Below are 16,231 nucleotides of genomic sequence, written 5' to 3' on the forward strand. Positions count from 1 at the left end.
ACAACTCTCATATTACCATGAAACAGATCGGGAAATAGCTTTGGGAGCTTTTAAGGAATATTCCCAAAGATAAGGATCCATACATTTCCAGTGAGTGTCCACAGCCAAAGAAGGATCTGAGGGTAGAATGTCTGTGGCTGCTTATGCCAGTGTTTCCCTTACCCTTAGGCTCCTGAGAGGTGGGAGTCTTGGAACACAAGCTACAAGGTGAAGATCCATGATAATACAAGTTTTTCTTCCCGTGGTATTCTGATTATCTCACACGGTCCTGGATGTGAGCTCTTAGCACCACAGGGTGAGACTAGGAGGGACTCTTAGTGACAAGCCTGGCTAGCGTCCTCATTTTGCAGGTAACCCAGGGAAAGAGCAGAGCCAAAGTCACACAGCTAGTTAGGATCAGGACCATATTCTAAGTTCCTTAAGTTCCGGTCTAGTGCGATTTCGTAATCACTTGGGCTCTAGCGAGCAGAATTACTGTAAGAGGACCTTGGGCTTTTCCCTCAACGTGTATTGATGTACAGAGCACTTAATTCTAAATTAGAATATACAATATTCTATCTAATACACACATAGCAACTAAGCTTAGTACTCTGTGTTCCAAACAGTGATTTGGGGACAAAAGTCCCATCTTTCTGGAATTAAAAAATGTAACAGCAAGTGGGTTAAAGGGTTTATGTTTTTAATTAAAATTTAATTAAATTAAATTTTATGTATGGCTAAATTTATATTCTCCTGTTTGGAGAATGTGCATTACAAGTGCTATGAAGGAAAACCCTGGCCACCTGTCATTGGTGTGGAGGAGATTTGCTGGGTGTGTTGAGGATTTGCATCTTTATGCTTCTTCCTTTCCTTAAAGTAAGTTGGTTTATTGGGAGGAAAATATTCTAGATTTGTAAATATCTCTTTTGGGGTGGAGGCGAAAACTTCTGGAGGTCGATGAGACACCCACTATCATAATGACCACCCACATATCCTCCTCCAGTATGCCCAAGACCACACTCCCAGTCATCCCTCCTTCCTATTTTTGCCATGCCTTCTTCTCGGAGTCTTATTTCTGTTCAGTTATAACCACTTTCTTCTTATTACTATTTTAGTTAAAAAATTTTATGCATTTGAGAGAGAGAGCCAGAGAGAGCATACAAGCAGGGGGAGCAGCAGAAGGAGAGGGAGAAGCAGGCTCCACACTGAGCAGGGAGCCCACTGACTCAGGCCTTGATCCCAGGACCCCGAGGTCATGCCCCAAAGCCAAATGCAGATGCTTAACCAACTCAGCTACCCAGGTGCCCCTATAACTCCTTTCTCCTATCACTGGAGAAGATCCCAAGAGAATTTGGGGTGGACTGACCATACATATGGGTAGAAAATAACTATTGATTGGGAGTTTTCTTTGTCTTTGGTAGTATTCCATGAATTGTGCTCTATATGTCAAAAGGCATTCTACACCAAACAGATTCTGTTCAAACGAGTTTAGGAAGCAAAGGGTTACACAGAATTGCTACGGGGCTTCTCAGGGCCTTTCGCAGAACAATTCTCAGGCACCTGTAAATCTGCAGGAGGTGGGTGTGCCATGCTGCTTTTTTCTCAAGCCTGCTTAACCATGGGATACTGCATGATTTAGGAAGAACTAACTACTCCATGTGGATCTTTTATAGGTGAATTGTAGCCTTTCAAAGTCCTATTTCTGTCCGATTTTTTTTTTTAATCTTAACCTTGCTTAGATGTGGGGAAGAGAAAGGAAGAGGGAAAGAGGTTAAGTGCATGTAGGGGGAAGGGGTCTGGTGGAGGTAGCTGTAAGGGAGTTAAGGCGCTTACACACAACACCGTACACTTAGAGTACATTTGCTGATGTGAGTGAAGGAGAGCAGAGAGCATAATGGCATATGAAGTTTGATGATGAATAGTACTGCAGTTGATGTAAACATCAAGAGGTTGGCATCTTGAAATGTCAAATGCTGTATTTTGGTGGCTTTATTCAGATATGGGGCATTTGGTTGTTACTGGAATAGATCTGTTTTTAAATTACTTTAACATTATACTGACATAATGATGCATAAATGAGAGAAATATACAGAAAATAATTTTATAAAAGGAAAAAAGGTTAATGTTGGAGAACAAGAACTTTTACTGGAAGTGATAGAAATGATACACAAGGGAGACAAGGTCTGGCTCTGTTTTACATGTGAGAGTAGACAGTATTATTTCAGGATGGGTCTTGGCATGGCTTGGTTAATGTCAGCTTGTCTGAGTAGAAGGGAAGAAGCTCGAACTTGAAGTTAGAAACTGCCATTTGCAGTGAGGTAGTAACTACATGGGCAGACTGAGTCACTTATTGCCAAAACCAGTGGGTGTGGCACCAGATACCCTGTGATTCTGCTCTACCCGTAAAACCATGTATGTAGTTGTCTGTAGGGCATCACATAGAATTCAGGAATGAGACACAATCCCTGGAATATGATCCTGAGAAAGAGAGGCAGGGCTGTTCTTTTGGGGGGACTGCTGTACTCACTAGGCTATTGAGAGAGAGAGCGAGGGCTCAGGTAGGATGAATGAAGCAAGTCTTAAGAATTGGGATCAGATCTGGGATAGAGGGGCAGGTGCAGCCTGGAAATACAACCGGTGAGGGTTGCTCTAGAGCTCTTGATATGACCTGTTTCAGGTCTTAGAGTTGAGAATGAGGCCCGATCCTGCCAATTTTGGGAGATGAAGAAGGAAGGTCAAGTGGTTTCAAACATGGGGAGAGGAAGGAAGCGGGGATTGGAAAGCGGGGATTGGGAAGCTAGACACATAGAAATTGGGGCACTTAGAAGTCTTTAGCCTTTCCTTTTGTAAAGTTACAATGATACTACTACTTTAATCCAAGCCCAGACTGGATCCTGAAATTGGATTGTTTCTCTGAAACACCTCCCCTGGTGTTTGGGGAGATTTTGGGGAAGTGAGCATGGGTCATATTCCTGCAGTTCTGCAGTCCTGACCTTCTGCAGTCCTGACATTCTGGATTGCATGATCATTTGGCTGGACTTGTCTTTTGTCTCAATGGTTGTTGGCTCCTGGTGAGCAGGGATCATGAAATCACAAGCAGCACACATAACCGTCATTACTAAACTCCTATGGTGTGGCAAATGCTTTAGAAAACCCAAACCTACAAAAACCAAGAAGTAGGTGTCATCATCTTCACTTTACAGACCATAAAACTGAGGTTCTAGAAGGTCAAATAGGTGTTCAAGAACTCAGAGCTGATATGTAGAGGGTCAGGGTTCAGACCCAGACTTCCCTGGCTCTAAACCCCATATGCTTTCACCCAGACCAATGGCTCTCAACTGGAGAGGTTTAAAAAAATACTGAGGCAGGATGCCTGTGTGGCTCAGTTGGTTAAGAGTCTGCCTTTGGCTCAGGTCATGATCCCAAGGTCCTGGGATATAGCCCCACATCAGGCTCTCTGCTCAGCGGGAAGCCTGCTTCTCACTCTGTCTGCCAATCCCCCTGCTTGTATTCCCTCTCTCTGTCAAATGAATGAATGAATGAATGAATGAGATCTTTAAAAAAAATACTGAGGCATGTATCCTCATCTTTGAATATTTGGATTCATTTCATCTGGGCTGGCGTTTGGATGTCTGTGGGGTTTTGTTTGTTTGTTTTTGCTTCTACATATAAGTTTTTTTTTTAAATGAATTAATTATAATTAAACATAGATTGGGGAATATCCATTCTCTTTTCCGTAAGTATACTAATTTACATTTCTACCAAACAGTGTAGTGGATTTTTAATTTTTTATTTTACTTTAATTCCAGTATAGTTAACATATAGTGTTATATTAGTGTCAGGTGTACAGTACAGTGATTCAACATTTCCATACATCACCTAGTGTTCATCACAACAAGCGTACTCTTTAATCTCCATCGCCTATTTTGGCCATTCTCCCACCCACCTCTCCTGTGGTAACCATCATTTTGTTCTCTGTAGTTAGGAGTCTGTTTCTTGGCTTGTATCTCTCCTTTTTGTCTTTTGCTCATTTGTTTTGTTTCTTAAGTTTCACATATGAGTGAAATCATACGGTCTTTGCCTTTCTCTGACTGACATATTTCACTTAGCATGATATTCTCTAGCTCCATTCATGTTGTTGCAAATGGCAAGATTTCGTTCTTTTTAATGGTTGAATAATGTTCCTCTGTGTGTGTGTGTGTATGTGTGTGTGCATGTGTATACACACACATACTCTTCCATTGTGTATATGTGTGTGTATGCATGTGTGTGTATGTCTGTATATATACACACACACATATTCTTCCATTGTGTATATATGTTCCATTGTGTATACATGTGTGTATGTATATGTGTGTGTATGTCTGTATATATATATACACACACACACATACTCTTCCATTGTGTATATATATTCCATTCTTCTTTATCCATTCATCTATCAGTGGACACTTGGACTGCTTCCATAATTTGGTTATGGTAGATAATGTTGCTACAGACATCAGGGTGTATGTATCCCTTTGAATTAGTATTTTTGTAGGTTATGGATAAGTACCCAGTGGCGATTACTGGGTAGTAGAATAGTTCTCTTTTTAACTTTTTGAGGAATCTCCATAACTGTTCTCCAGAGTGGCTGCACCGATTTACATTCCCACCAACAGTGCAAGAGGGTTCCCATTTCTCCACACCTTCCTCAATACTTGTTTCCTGTGTTTTTGATTGTAGCCATTCTGACAGGTGTGAGATGATATCCCCTCCTAGCGTTCCCCTGATGATGAGTGATGTTGAACATCTTTTCATGTGTCTGTTGGTCATCTGGATGTCTCCTTTGATAAATGTCTGCTCATTTCTTCTGCCTATTTTAAAAATAGGATTATTTATTTTGGGGGGTGTTGAGTTGTATGAGTTCTTCATATATTTTGGATATATTAGCCCTTTATCAGATGTGTCATTTGTAAATATTTTCCCATTCAGTTGGTTGCCTTTTAGTTTTATTGATTGTTTCCTTCACTGCAGAAGCTTTTTATTTTGATACAGTCTCAATTGTTTATTTATGCTTTTCTTTCCCTCACCACAGGAGACATATCTAGAAAAATGTTGCTACAGCCAATGTCAGAGATATTACTGGCTGTGCTCTCCTCTAGGATTTTTATAGTTTCAGGTCTTACATTTAGTTCTTTAGGACATCTGTGTTTTTTAACTCCACTAGGTGATGTTAATGTGTAGTCAGCCCTGAGAATCCTGGCCCTCTATCATGTATCATGTCATGTCGTCTTTAGTGCTAACCCTGCCTTCCAGTATAGCACTCATCTATGCTAGGGGTTAAAGACATGTTTATTGATTAGCTTAGAGGGTGTTTGTGACCAAAGGGAAGAGCAGGGACTGAATACCACTAGAAGTCCTAAAGTGTTCCCTTAGAGGCTGAAATAGAACACGGTGTTTACCAGAAGCCATAATTAAGGATCAGGGGATTGCTACTCATTACACGCTTAGAGATCTTTTCCAAACCTTCCATTGCAGGTGGCGTTGTCCTCAACCCAGCCTATTATGGCATGCCTGGCCATACCAACATTATGATCCATGAGGTGGGGCATGTCCTGGGACTCTACCACGTCTTCAAAGGGGTCAGTGAGAGGGAATCCTGTGATGACCCCTGTAGGGAGACAGTGCCATCCATGGATACGGGAGACCTCTGTGCCGACACTGCCCCTACTCCCAAGAGTAAGCTGTGCCGGGACCCAGAGCCTGTCAATGACACCTGTGGCTTCACCCACTTCCCTGGGGCTCCATTCAGCAACTACATGAGCTATACAGGTACCACACCAGTCTCGATGGGAATATTTTCTATTACGATTACATGGGAGCCCTTTGTGGCTGGGGTGGGCTGTGGAGGTGTGGGAGGTGGCGAGGACTGTGAAGTGGTCGGTCATTTATGCCAGAGATACTTATCACAGCATATTCTTTTTTTCTCATGTGTTTGAAGAACTTAAAGAAATATAAAGATATTGAGAGGTCTTGTGGACTGAATTCTCTTCTGCGAAAGATGGAAAGAAGAATACACTTTTCTCTTGGATAGTTTAAAAAGGGGACGAAACCAAAAGCTCTCTTGAGATTCCTTTGCTCCTTAGAACTTGGTTATTTTTGTTCTTAGCCATGTTCTTAGGCATTCATTCCGAAGTAGACTCAAATAGTGATGGGGAAAGAAGTTCCTGAGTCAAGGTGGCTCTGTGCTGTTTTTGCAGTTGGTGGTCAAGAAGATGGACCTGGTTAGTTTTAAGGTCAAGATCAGGATTCCTCTTTATTTTGATATTTTTATTTAAGGTATCCTTAAATACCTTAATGCTTAAATGCTTCCTTGAGCATTAGCACCATGGTCTGATTCTCAGCTTGTCTACCAAAAAAAAAAAAAAAATACTGTCTCATTTAAAAAATGCTTCTACTCTCCTGGCCCTGGAAACAACCCTATTATTTGGTCTTGTTATCCTGGATTATGTCTCTTCCTGTCCTCTTTCACCTTCCTCATTTCTGGCAAAAAGTAGTACTAATCATAGTCTCTTGATAATGGACTCAAATTTATCCCTACAAGTAAGGACTGATTTGATTTGATGATTTATTCTAAGGAGAAGGAAGGAAATGATTTTTCAGTAAGGCCCAGGGGCTTGTTTGGTGATAAATTCTAGGACTACCTAAAAAAAGGAAAAAAAAAAAAAAAGGATAAATCCCAAGACCTTGGTCATGCCTTTGAAGGGAAGAAAAGAGTGGTGAGCTGGTCCTGCTCATGACTTATCAATATATTTCCATCCATGTCTCGTTTTGGTGTATAATTCAGGTGCATTGAATTCATGAGGACCAGCATCCCTGCCTCCCCCAACTAGGACACAGTGGCTCTTGCCAGGGGAGACCAGACAATGGGGTGCAGAAGGCAGAGCTGTGAAAACATCTGAGAATCGGGGGGGCAGTATTTGACTAGCGTGCTCTCATTTAAAAAGGTCCTAAAACTAAGATAAGTCCTTTTCCAGGTCTGTGACCCTTAAACTAAGATAACTCCTTTTCCATCCCTATGAAAATTATGTCTAATAGGGAGATGTTGCCGGTTCCAGAAATAAGCTTGAGACCTCCATTCCCAGCCCTACTGCATCCTCGATGTTTTGGTTCCCTATTTCCTCGATCATCTCCGCTGAATCCCCCTAACCTTGGTAGAGTCACCCGGCATAAAGCAGGTGTCTGCAACTCCAGAAATGGTCGTGAATAAAAAGGCCATATGCTGAAACACTGCCACCTTGTGGTTTCCCAAATAAGTAACCTTCAGCTAGGAGCAATCTTCTGCCCCAGGGCATAAGTCTTACCCTGGGTCAGTCCAACAGCAGGGTAATGGTCCTGCTTTAGGGATAAGCAAGCGCTATTCTGTGCCTTCTCTTTCCCACTTGCAGCTTCGATACTCTCCGGAACAGAATATATTTAGTCATTTGGCAAGTCTTAATGGAACCCAGTGAGTGTGAGGCATTGTGTTGGGTGCTAGTGACTTAGGGCACAGGCAAGGCAGACCTCCCCCATGTCTTGGTGCTCCTTGCAAGTTAAGACCTTTATCTCTCCTGTTCCCTCTTTTTTTTGTCTCCACAGATGACGACTGCACCGACAGCTTCACCCCAAACCAAGTGGCCCGGATGCACTGCTATTTGGATCTTGTGTATCAGCAATGGAGTCAAAGTCGGAAGCCCACCCCAATTCCCATCCCACCCATGGTCATCGGGCAGACCCACACCTCCCTCACCATCCACTGGCTTCCTCCAATCAGTGGGGTTGTGTATGACAGGTGAGAGAGAGGCGCTTGCCACGGGCCAGCCGCTCTGTGTTCTCTGTGGCATTTCCTGTGCATGAGGGGAAGAACATGGAGTGGGGGGAGCCCCGGTGTGGAACGATTAATCAACACGTGCACCACTGCTCAGGGCTGCCCCTCCCGGCCGCATCCTGCTCTGTCCCCATCTCCTTAGTGGAGCTCACGGGGCGTTCAGGTAAGCCAGAGGCTCATCATGTGTACTCACTCCTTGGCGAGGGGCCGGGCACGTGTTTTCTCTGGAATGTCACAGCTGGCAGGCTTCCAGGAGCCACAAAGAGTTTGACGAATGTGATAAAGACGACCTGACAAAGTGGAGGTGGCCTTTGCTATCTGCCCAGGTCAGCCATTGTGGACAAGCAGGGGCCTGCTCCTTGCACGGTGGTGTTGGGGGAAAGGAGGTGAGGTGCCTTCCTTCAGGCCATTCTGGGGGTGGGGGTCTGCCACACGTGGGGGGGGGCCTTCACCAGCTTGCGTGGTGTTTCTGATGGCTTCTCCGCTTCCTGCCATGCCCGGTGCCTGTCCCACTTGGGGCTGCTGCCTTGTGGAGTCATTATCTGGCTATTTCCCTGTTTGCTTCTCTCCACCACAACTCCTTAGGGAAGGACTGTCTTTTGCATCTCGGTCTCTGGGCCTGCCACCACGGACACCTGATACATGTTTTTTAAAGAGAGTCATTATATCTAAAATTAGCTTTTATTTATCCTTTGCATATTGGTATGTGTGAATACCAGGGAAAGTTTTGTAAAAAGGGAGAAAGGAAGGAAAAGCAGCACATCGGACCGTTAGTGGGAGGTTGGGGAATGTGGTTTCCTCGAGCAGGGCCAGAACTCCATCTCGGTGGCCTGTGCAGGCTCTCCACTCTCAAGCCCAGCCCCTGTGTTTGCAATAATGACAGGGGCTCTCATTTCTGGTCCGTCTTTGTGTGAAGCGTTGTGCGGGGTGTTTTACCAGCAGGTGTCTGATCTGGTCCTTGAGGTGAGCACAAGCCATGTGAGTTAGGAAACCAAGGCACAGAGAAGCACTTGGGGGCTGGCCCAAGACCCCACAATTGAATAGAGGCGAATGCAGGGCATCCGCTGGGATTTCTGAAACAGGAAACCCAAATAGATTGTTTCTCTGACCTTAAAGCTTCCCATTTAGCACGCAGATAGCCCCTCTTCTAGGTGTCACCCTTCCCCGCTGGGTATCAGGCTCCGGCCACGGAGCCGGATGTCCCTGGAGCACATTTCCATGTTCTCCATCTTTCCTAGAAGCCTGGCAGAGACAGGGATGGGAGGAAGCCAGCAAATCCTTTTTCAAAGTGGTGTTCCCAGCCTTCTGGATCTTGGTACCTATCCTAGATACCTCAATGTATGCTTAGTGCATGACATCACTTAGAACTTAAGGACCCTACAAAGCAGTTCTGATTGTCATCAGCACCCAAGCTCTCATGGGCTCCATCTGTGAGTCAACAAATGTGATGTGTTTAAGAATCCTCTTCCTGCAAGGGTGACCCCGTGCGGCTTCGGTCCGACTGGCTGAACAGTAAGTCCTCTGGGGGCATGCGCAGACTGGAGTTTTGTATCAGTTTATATAACACATGTAAACAATTTAATCTCTCCATTCTCCCTCTGGTACAAATGTTACGATAGAGCAGACATCAGTACTGGCATGCTGCGAGTCTGTTGGCAGAAAAGGCTGTAATTTGCTTCCTTCTCTCAGCGAGGTGGGCCACAGCGTTGAGGCCTCCCAACACGTGTGTCGGGGAGACTCACGTCACATACCCAGCAATTTGTGTCACACTTGGAGTTCTGTTTACTCCTCCCCAGTAGGTATTTGGAATTCTTATGTCAGAGAGGAGCCCAACCACGCACTCAGCGGCGGCCCGGAGAGGCCAAGTACATCAAGGAAATGTGGTTTGGAGTTGTGTCCGCACCAGAAGTGGGTGCTGACGGGAGTCAGAGGTTGGACTTATCTGCACCTTTTCATTGCCAAAGTGCTGGACACTTGAGGGCTTGGGGGAACTTGCTCAAAGGAACAGAGGAACTTTCTGTGACCTTAGGCAGTTGACTTAATTTCTCTGAGCCTGAGTGTCCTCATTTGTAAACACCGAGTTCTTGTAGGGATTAGAGATCATTTATGAAAAGCAGCTAGTGGCACAATGCTAGGCAGATAAGGTGCTTAGAAATGAGAGCTGGGGAAAAAAAGGGAGCTGGTAACATAATTATTATCTCTATTTACCAATTATGTTATTTTTCTAGTATATTACAAGCCATTCATTTTCTCTCTCTACCTGTGAGGGAACTTGACTTGCTGTCTTCATTTTCAGATGCATCATTCACAGTTGGGCTCCTGAAAAGATTCTAAGTATCAGAGAGGAGCCTCGTCTCCCCTTGTTATTTAGCGGTTAAAGGGCTCTTTGTAAACTGTACTAATAGTCTCGGGGATGCCCATAAAACAAGCTCTCACAGAAGGACTGCTGAGGCCAGTCCCTGTGCTAACTGCTGCGGACAGAAAGAACAGAGCTTGGTGTGGACCTGTTCACAGACAAAGGAGAGAACGGGAGTGGGATTTTCAACACCACAGAGCAATGCCCCAAGACAGGAGCCAGAAGCTGTGGTGGGTGTGTAGAGGAGAGAGTGCCCACCATGCTGAGGAGTAAAGCTAAGTGCCACTGCCAAGGTTACATTTGAATGGGTTTTGAAGGATGAGAAGGAGTTTGCTGAGCAGAGAGCTTTGAAAAGGCTATTTTTCAGGAGAGAAAAGAGCATATTTCACATGCATGCTGTATTTGAGGGAATAGTGATTTGTTCATTGTGCTGGGAACATACGTTCATAGAAGAGCTCAAGTGAGTAAGGCTGGAGTTAGCTAGTGAAGAACTTTGGATCGTGGTAAGAGATTTGGTTGTGTTCCCCATAGGTGATGCATAGCCAAGGGGCATCACATTTCACATGACTTTTATTTTATGTATGTGATTTAAAGTAGGGAGTTTAAAACACAAGACCACATATAGCTAATAAGTTTACTCTGAAAATTGCTGTCTGTTTTAGTTGGGGAAATGTAAGGGGCCTTTGGATGACTTACAGAAAGTCAGCCTAGTAAGGAGATTTGTGTTGAAAGATTCAGATTATAATTATTTCGTGTCGAATGTTCCTAGGATGGAAGCTGACCACTTTCATCTCCACAGGCTTCCTTTATGACTTAGTTAAATTCTTCTGCTTCATAACCCTGAGATTTTCATGTCACTGTGAATTTTTAAAAGATGAGGTTCACACAAGAAGGAAATGAGCTGAGAAATTGTTGTGTTCCCAGGTACCCCCTAGGGCCTCAATGCCCATCACCACTCCCCACCCTCAGAGGCCTTCTGAATTTCGTGATCCCAGTTCATCCAACCACTTCCCCTCACCTCCCTTCCCTCTTTTCTTTGCAGGGTCCCAGGCAGTGTGTGTGGTGCCTGCACTGAAGATGGGACGTTCCGTCAGTACGTGCAAACAGCTTCCTCCCGGCGTGTGTGTGACTCCTCAGGGTACTGGACTCCAGAGGAGGCTGTGGGTAAAGGACCATAGCTTTTTTGTTTATACTTGGTAGCTGCCGAGAATGGGGGTAGGGGTAAAGAGTGGAATGTTGGCATGGTGAGAAAAAGGTTGTGTGTGTGTACACGCACGTGTGTGTACATGTGTGCATGTGTGTGACTTGCTGGATATCTCCAGGGGCTTGGGAAAGACTTCCTGGTACCTTTGTGTGTCCCCCGTGTGCTTAGCATGGAGGCCCAATGGCTGTGGTGAAGCAGAGGTCAGCGTAGAGGACAGAGGGATGGAGAAGACAGCTGAGCTCAGGGGCTGACTTCAGGGGGAGAGCTCAGGCCTTCCATGTTATGCACACCTACCGGCCCATGAAGCAGCCTTGCCACATAACAGTGTAAGCTGATCTCTATCAGGAGAGTAATAGAGAACACATTGCAAGGAACATTGATGTACAGCCCAAGCTGGTCTGGGTGGGGGTGGGGTGGACTAGGTGTTCCAAACTGATTGTTCTCATCTATGTTATTTTATGAGTCTATTAATCCCTGGTACTGGTTGTGCTTTGGATGTGATCTTAGTTAGGCTCTAGGAGGGGCAAATGTTTTTAGCTGTCCCTTTTCCTGGTCCTCACCCTACTTCTCAGTTAATACTCACTCACATATCAAGGCCTCTAGGACAAATTAAAGCATGAATGTTATCACAGTTCAATCCAAAAAATGCTGTTGATGAGTTTTAACAACTTCTGTTGAAAGGCTTAGTGTCTTCTATGACTGCCATCTTCATTGTTTACCTAGTTATCATCTTTTTCCTTCTCTTGTATTCTTTAAGACCTAAAAACTACTTAGTAAGATGAGTTGGACACAGTCCTACTTGAGTTAGTTTGCTGTCTTGACTCTGACCAAAGGAAAAAAAAAAAAGGAGGACATTGGTTTTAGAGTCAACAGCATCTGTGAAATGTCCCCTTGAGCTGCTAGTTACTCAAATGGCAGGAGCCTCCAGAAGTTGGGAGGGAGACAATGTGCTTGATTTTGATTGACCTTATGGAACTTTTTTCAAATGAGAGTTTTCAAGGAAGAATGGAAAGTGACTATAAAACTCACATCGGTATTGTGCTGGACTCATGTAGAGATTGGCTTTTCATAAAAGGCCATCTCTGTGGCAAACAAATTGTCCCGTGCCAGTGGTCTAATGCCCATTCAACTCCCTGGCCCTGAACTTCTCTCTTTTTAATTCTTGGCAAAATTTAAAGTTATGTTGTGGAGGTGAAAGGAATAAGTTCTGGGTTCTAATTGTGTCTTGAGGCAAACCAGGTCAACTCTGAAGGCCTCCGGTTCATGTCTTAACGTGAGATCATAATAAAAACTTTCTGAGACAACACTGGTGTTGGGGTGGCTTCCAAGGGCTTTTACTCTGCTGGTTTTTGGGGATGGCTATTGGAAAATACTTCTAAGAAATACTGGCCTTCCTTTGCTTTGAAAAGATGGAGAACCAAGTCATATTTAAAATATACACAACGAAAGTGATTGAATCCCCAGCAGAGTGCACAAACATGTGTATCTACAGATATGATCTAAATATATTTAATGACACTTCATGAATACCAACCACTTTCTAAAATGTTATGCGGAATAGGAAATTGAACCAGACTCATTTCCTACTTAAATGTCATCTTTCTGGAGAGAATCTCCTTGGCTCCGTAATCTAAAAGAGACCCTGGTCCTACCCCCTTCATTCTCTAGTCTTTTATCCTTCTTTTTCTTCAAAGATGCCATTACCACTTTATCAATTTAGTTTTGTATTTATCACCCTACCATAAGGATTAGGAGGGCAGGACTTTTATCTTTCTTGTTTGCCACTCTATATCCAATACCCACATCAGTGCTAGGTGTGAAAGAGGTACACAGTCAATTTTTGTTGAATGGATGAATAAATGAATGAATGGATTCACAATAGAGGAAAAAGATGGTAAGGTCTGTGAGATGTAACACATAAACACACACATATACATACACACATTTGAACTTGTTTCCTCTGGGCTTTGAAATATTCCTTATTCCAGAATTCCAAATTCTGAAGACTAAATAGTTCAATTTGTGTTTCTAGGGAACACTGTATAGCTCTTCTACACTATCCTAGTAGGCCAGGGGCTAAATAGTGCTTATTTCATAAATGAGGAAATCGAGGCTTCATAAAGACTTGCCACGGTCACACAGCTAAGGGCACGGCACCGATTAGAGTATCACTCTGCTGATTCCTAACTTAGCACTTTTCTTCTTAATTTCCCCTTATGTGATATGGAAGAAAAACAACCTGGTAGATGATTTTTTCATAGAACTGACCTTAATACAGTTCCAATATTTGACTTTCTACCATCTCATTTTTACTTAGCTACCACATCACCATTTTTTCCCCACTCAAGAATACATATTTCTATTTCCTGCCTGCAATTTCTTCCATGTGTGACCAAATACTTCCAAATACTTCCATGAGTGACCTAACTGCTCACACATACCTGAACTAAAGGCAAAATTCAACGTGTGGTTCTAAAATTTGGATAGCAATCAGTTGGAAGGGCTGCTAAGGTGTGATCTTAGGGAATGAAAAAGTTTTCTGAGGAGCCTAGTTAAATAGAATATAATGACATACCAAAACATTGGCCTTATTCATAAATAAAACAGGCTTTCAGAAGTAGTGGTTTGTCCTAAATTATGAATAAACTAAGTACAAATAATTCTCCTCTGCTCAAGACTCTTGAAGGACATGACTTGCCTTTTCCGCATCAGCCTCATGTTTCCACCAGGGGTCTGGGCCGCTCCATTCCTGATGCCTTGCTAGACTCGTCTTATGAAAGGCATCACAGGGAGGGGCTATGGAGCAAGACAAAATGTTTTTACATCGTTACACCTTTGTCCTCTCTAGTACTTAAGATCTAACCCATTCAGTTGACCAGCTTCTGTAGGCATTAGCTCAAAGCTCCTTCCTTGTTCTTCTTTCTGGTTGCTCATAAGAGCTACTCCTTTTCGGACCTCCTGGCAGTTCCTAACACATCTGTCTTTCTGTTCATCTCCCTCAGGGCCTCCAGACGTGGACCAGCCCTGTGAGCCGAGCTTGCAGGCCTGGAGTCCTGAGCTCCATCTGTACCATATGAACATGACGGTCCCCTGCCCTGCGGAAGGCTGTAGCCTGGAGCTGCTCTTCCAGCATCCGGTCCAAGCTGATACCCTTACACTTTGGGTCACCTACCTCTCCATGGACTCCTCGCAGGCACTCTTTGATACAGAGATCTTGCTGGAACACCAGGATTCTGTGCATCTGGGCCCCTTAGATACTTTCTGTGACACCCCACTCACTATCAAACTGCATGTTGATGGGAAGGTCTCGGGGGTGAAAGTCTACACCTTTGATGAGCGGATGGAAATCGACGCAGCGTTGCTGACTTCCCAGCCCCACAGTCCCTTGTGCTCTGGCTGCAGGCCTGTGAGGTACCAGGTTCTCCGTGAGCCCCCATTTGCCAGTGGCTTGCCCATGGTGGTGACAGATCCTCACAGGAAGTTCACAGACGTGTGAGTTGGGCAGAAGGGCTTTTTAAACCCTAGGGCTGCTTGGGGCTTTGGGAATGGGTTTTGCTTCCCTTTTCCCCCACTTTTTTCCATTCTGACCTGCCTTTAGTTGGAGAAATATTCAGAATCTCAGAGAAGATTTTATTCTAAAGTGGCATATCTGAGATGAAGAAAAATATTTCCCAGAAAGGGGCAAGCAGGTGGTCTGATTAATATTGTCATCATTAGGATTATGGAAAAAGGAGGTTCTTATACTAGGAGGTTCTGCTGGGCTGAAAGTTTTTGCCACAAATAAGTTGATCAGAGTCAACTTCTATCTGGTGACACAGTTGAATTTCTGCTTCCTTGTTGTAACTTTTGGATAATGTGCCACTGCTCCACTAACATTTGAGGACTGTAGTCATCTCTTCCATAGCTAAGCAAGGAAGCCAAGGGTCCTGCAGACCCTGCTTCATTTCAAGACTCATTTCTGATTTGTGTTTCATGCATCCCTCTCTTCCTCCTCTCTCTTTCTCTCTCTCTCTTTCTTCCAAATCTCCTCTTCCTCTTTCTTCTATTCCTTCTATTCTTAGTGAGTTCTGCCATGTTCCTGGCACTGTGTGCTCAGTGGTGGGGACACAGACTAAGGTAGGGTCATTGGCTCAGAAGAGTTCAAGGTCTAAAGAGGGAGGTTAATATCTCCAAAGGCAAATTACCCCTGCCTTGTCATTTTCCTCAGAGACTCGGGGGTAAACAGAAGTTGTATTGGAAGTGTTATATTAGTTTTTGCTGCATTGGAAATAATCATAGAACAAAGTGGGTTAAACCAACAAACACTGTTTTTCATGATTCTGTGGGTTGGCTCTCATCAGGACTGGCATGGCAGATGGTCTGAGACAAGCTCGTATGCATACTGGGGGCTGGGGTGGCCAGGTAGATGAAGGCCTCTTTCCCTATGACCTCTCATTCCCTGGTAGGCTTTGTGTGGGCTTGTTCTTGTGGTGGTGGGAGGGCTCTAGCAGCAGAGAGGGCAAGCCCCCCACACGCTCAGATGTTACTCACGATAATGTCCCTCTGGCCAAAGCAAGTCACACAGCTAATTCCAGATTCAAGAGGTGGCAAAATGGGCTCTGTCTCTTGATGGGAGGAACAGTAAAGTCACAGTGCAGAGGGGCGTGAACCTGGGAAGGAGGAACTGTGGCCATTTTGCAGTCTACCACAGCTACGCCAAAGTAGAGGGCATTGTTCACTTTGAGCTTTACTACATTTTTCTTTTCCTATTTGCTCTCTGACCCAGACCTAGAAGACATTGAATGGACACAAAGCTAATGCAAATGAAAAGGGAGATCATGGGACAGATTTTTAAAGCAAAAAT

The 16,231-nt window shown here is 44.2% G+C and overlaps 1 protein-coding gene across 2 annotated transcripts in view; it reads left to right on the forward strand.

Annotated features, from left to right (window-relative positions):
- PAPPA2 (pappalysin 2) overlaps positions 1–16,231 on the forward strand; it is a gene marked incomplete at both ends in the record, with an annotated part of 273,603 nt that overhangs the window by 121,365 nt on the left and 136,007 nt on the right. For both annotated transcript variants that reach the window (XM_080824978.1, XM_080824979.1), the window contains 4 exons: positions 5,500–5,793; positions 7,600–7,792; positions 11,227–11,348; positions 14,391–14,880. In XM_080824978.1, coding sequence (XP_080681104.1) covers positions 5,500–5,793; positions 7,600–7,792; positions 11,227–11,348; positions 14,391–14,880 — 1,099 coding nt within the window. The remainder of the gene's footprint in view (positions 1–5,499; positions 5,794–7,599; positions 7,793–11,226; positions 11,349–14,390; positions 14,881–16,231) is intronic.

The sequence above is a fragment of the Martes martes genome (genome assembly GCF_963455335.1).
Source record: "Martes martes genome assembly, chromosome: 15".
Classification (NCBI taxonomy): Eukaryota; Metazoa; Chordata; class Mammalia; order Carnivora; family Mustelidae; genus Martes; species Martes martes.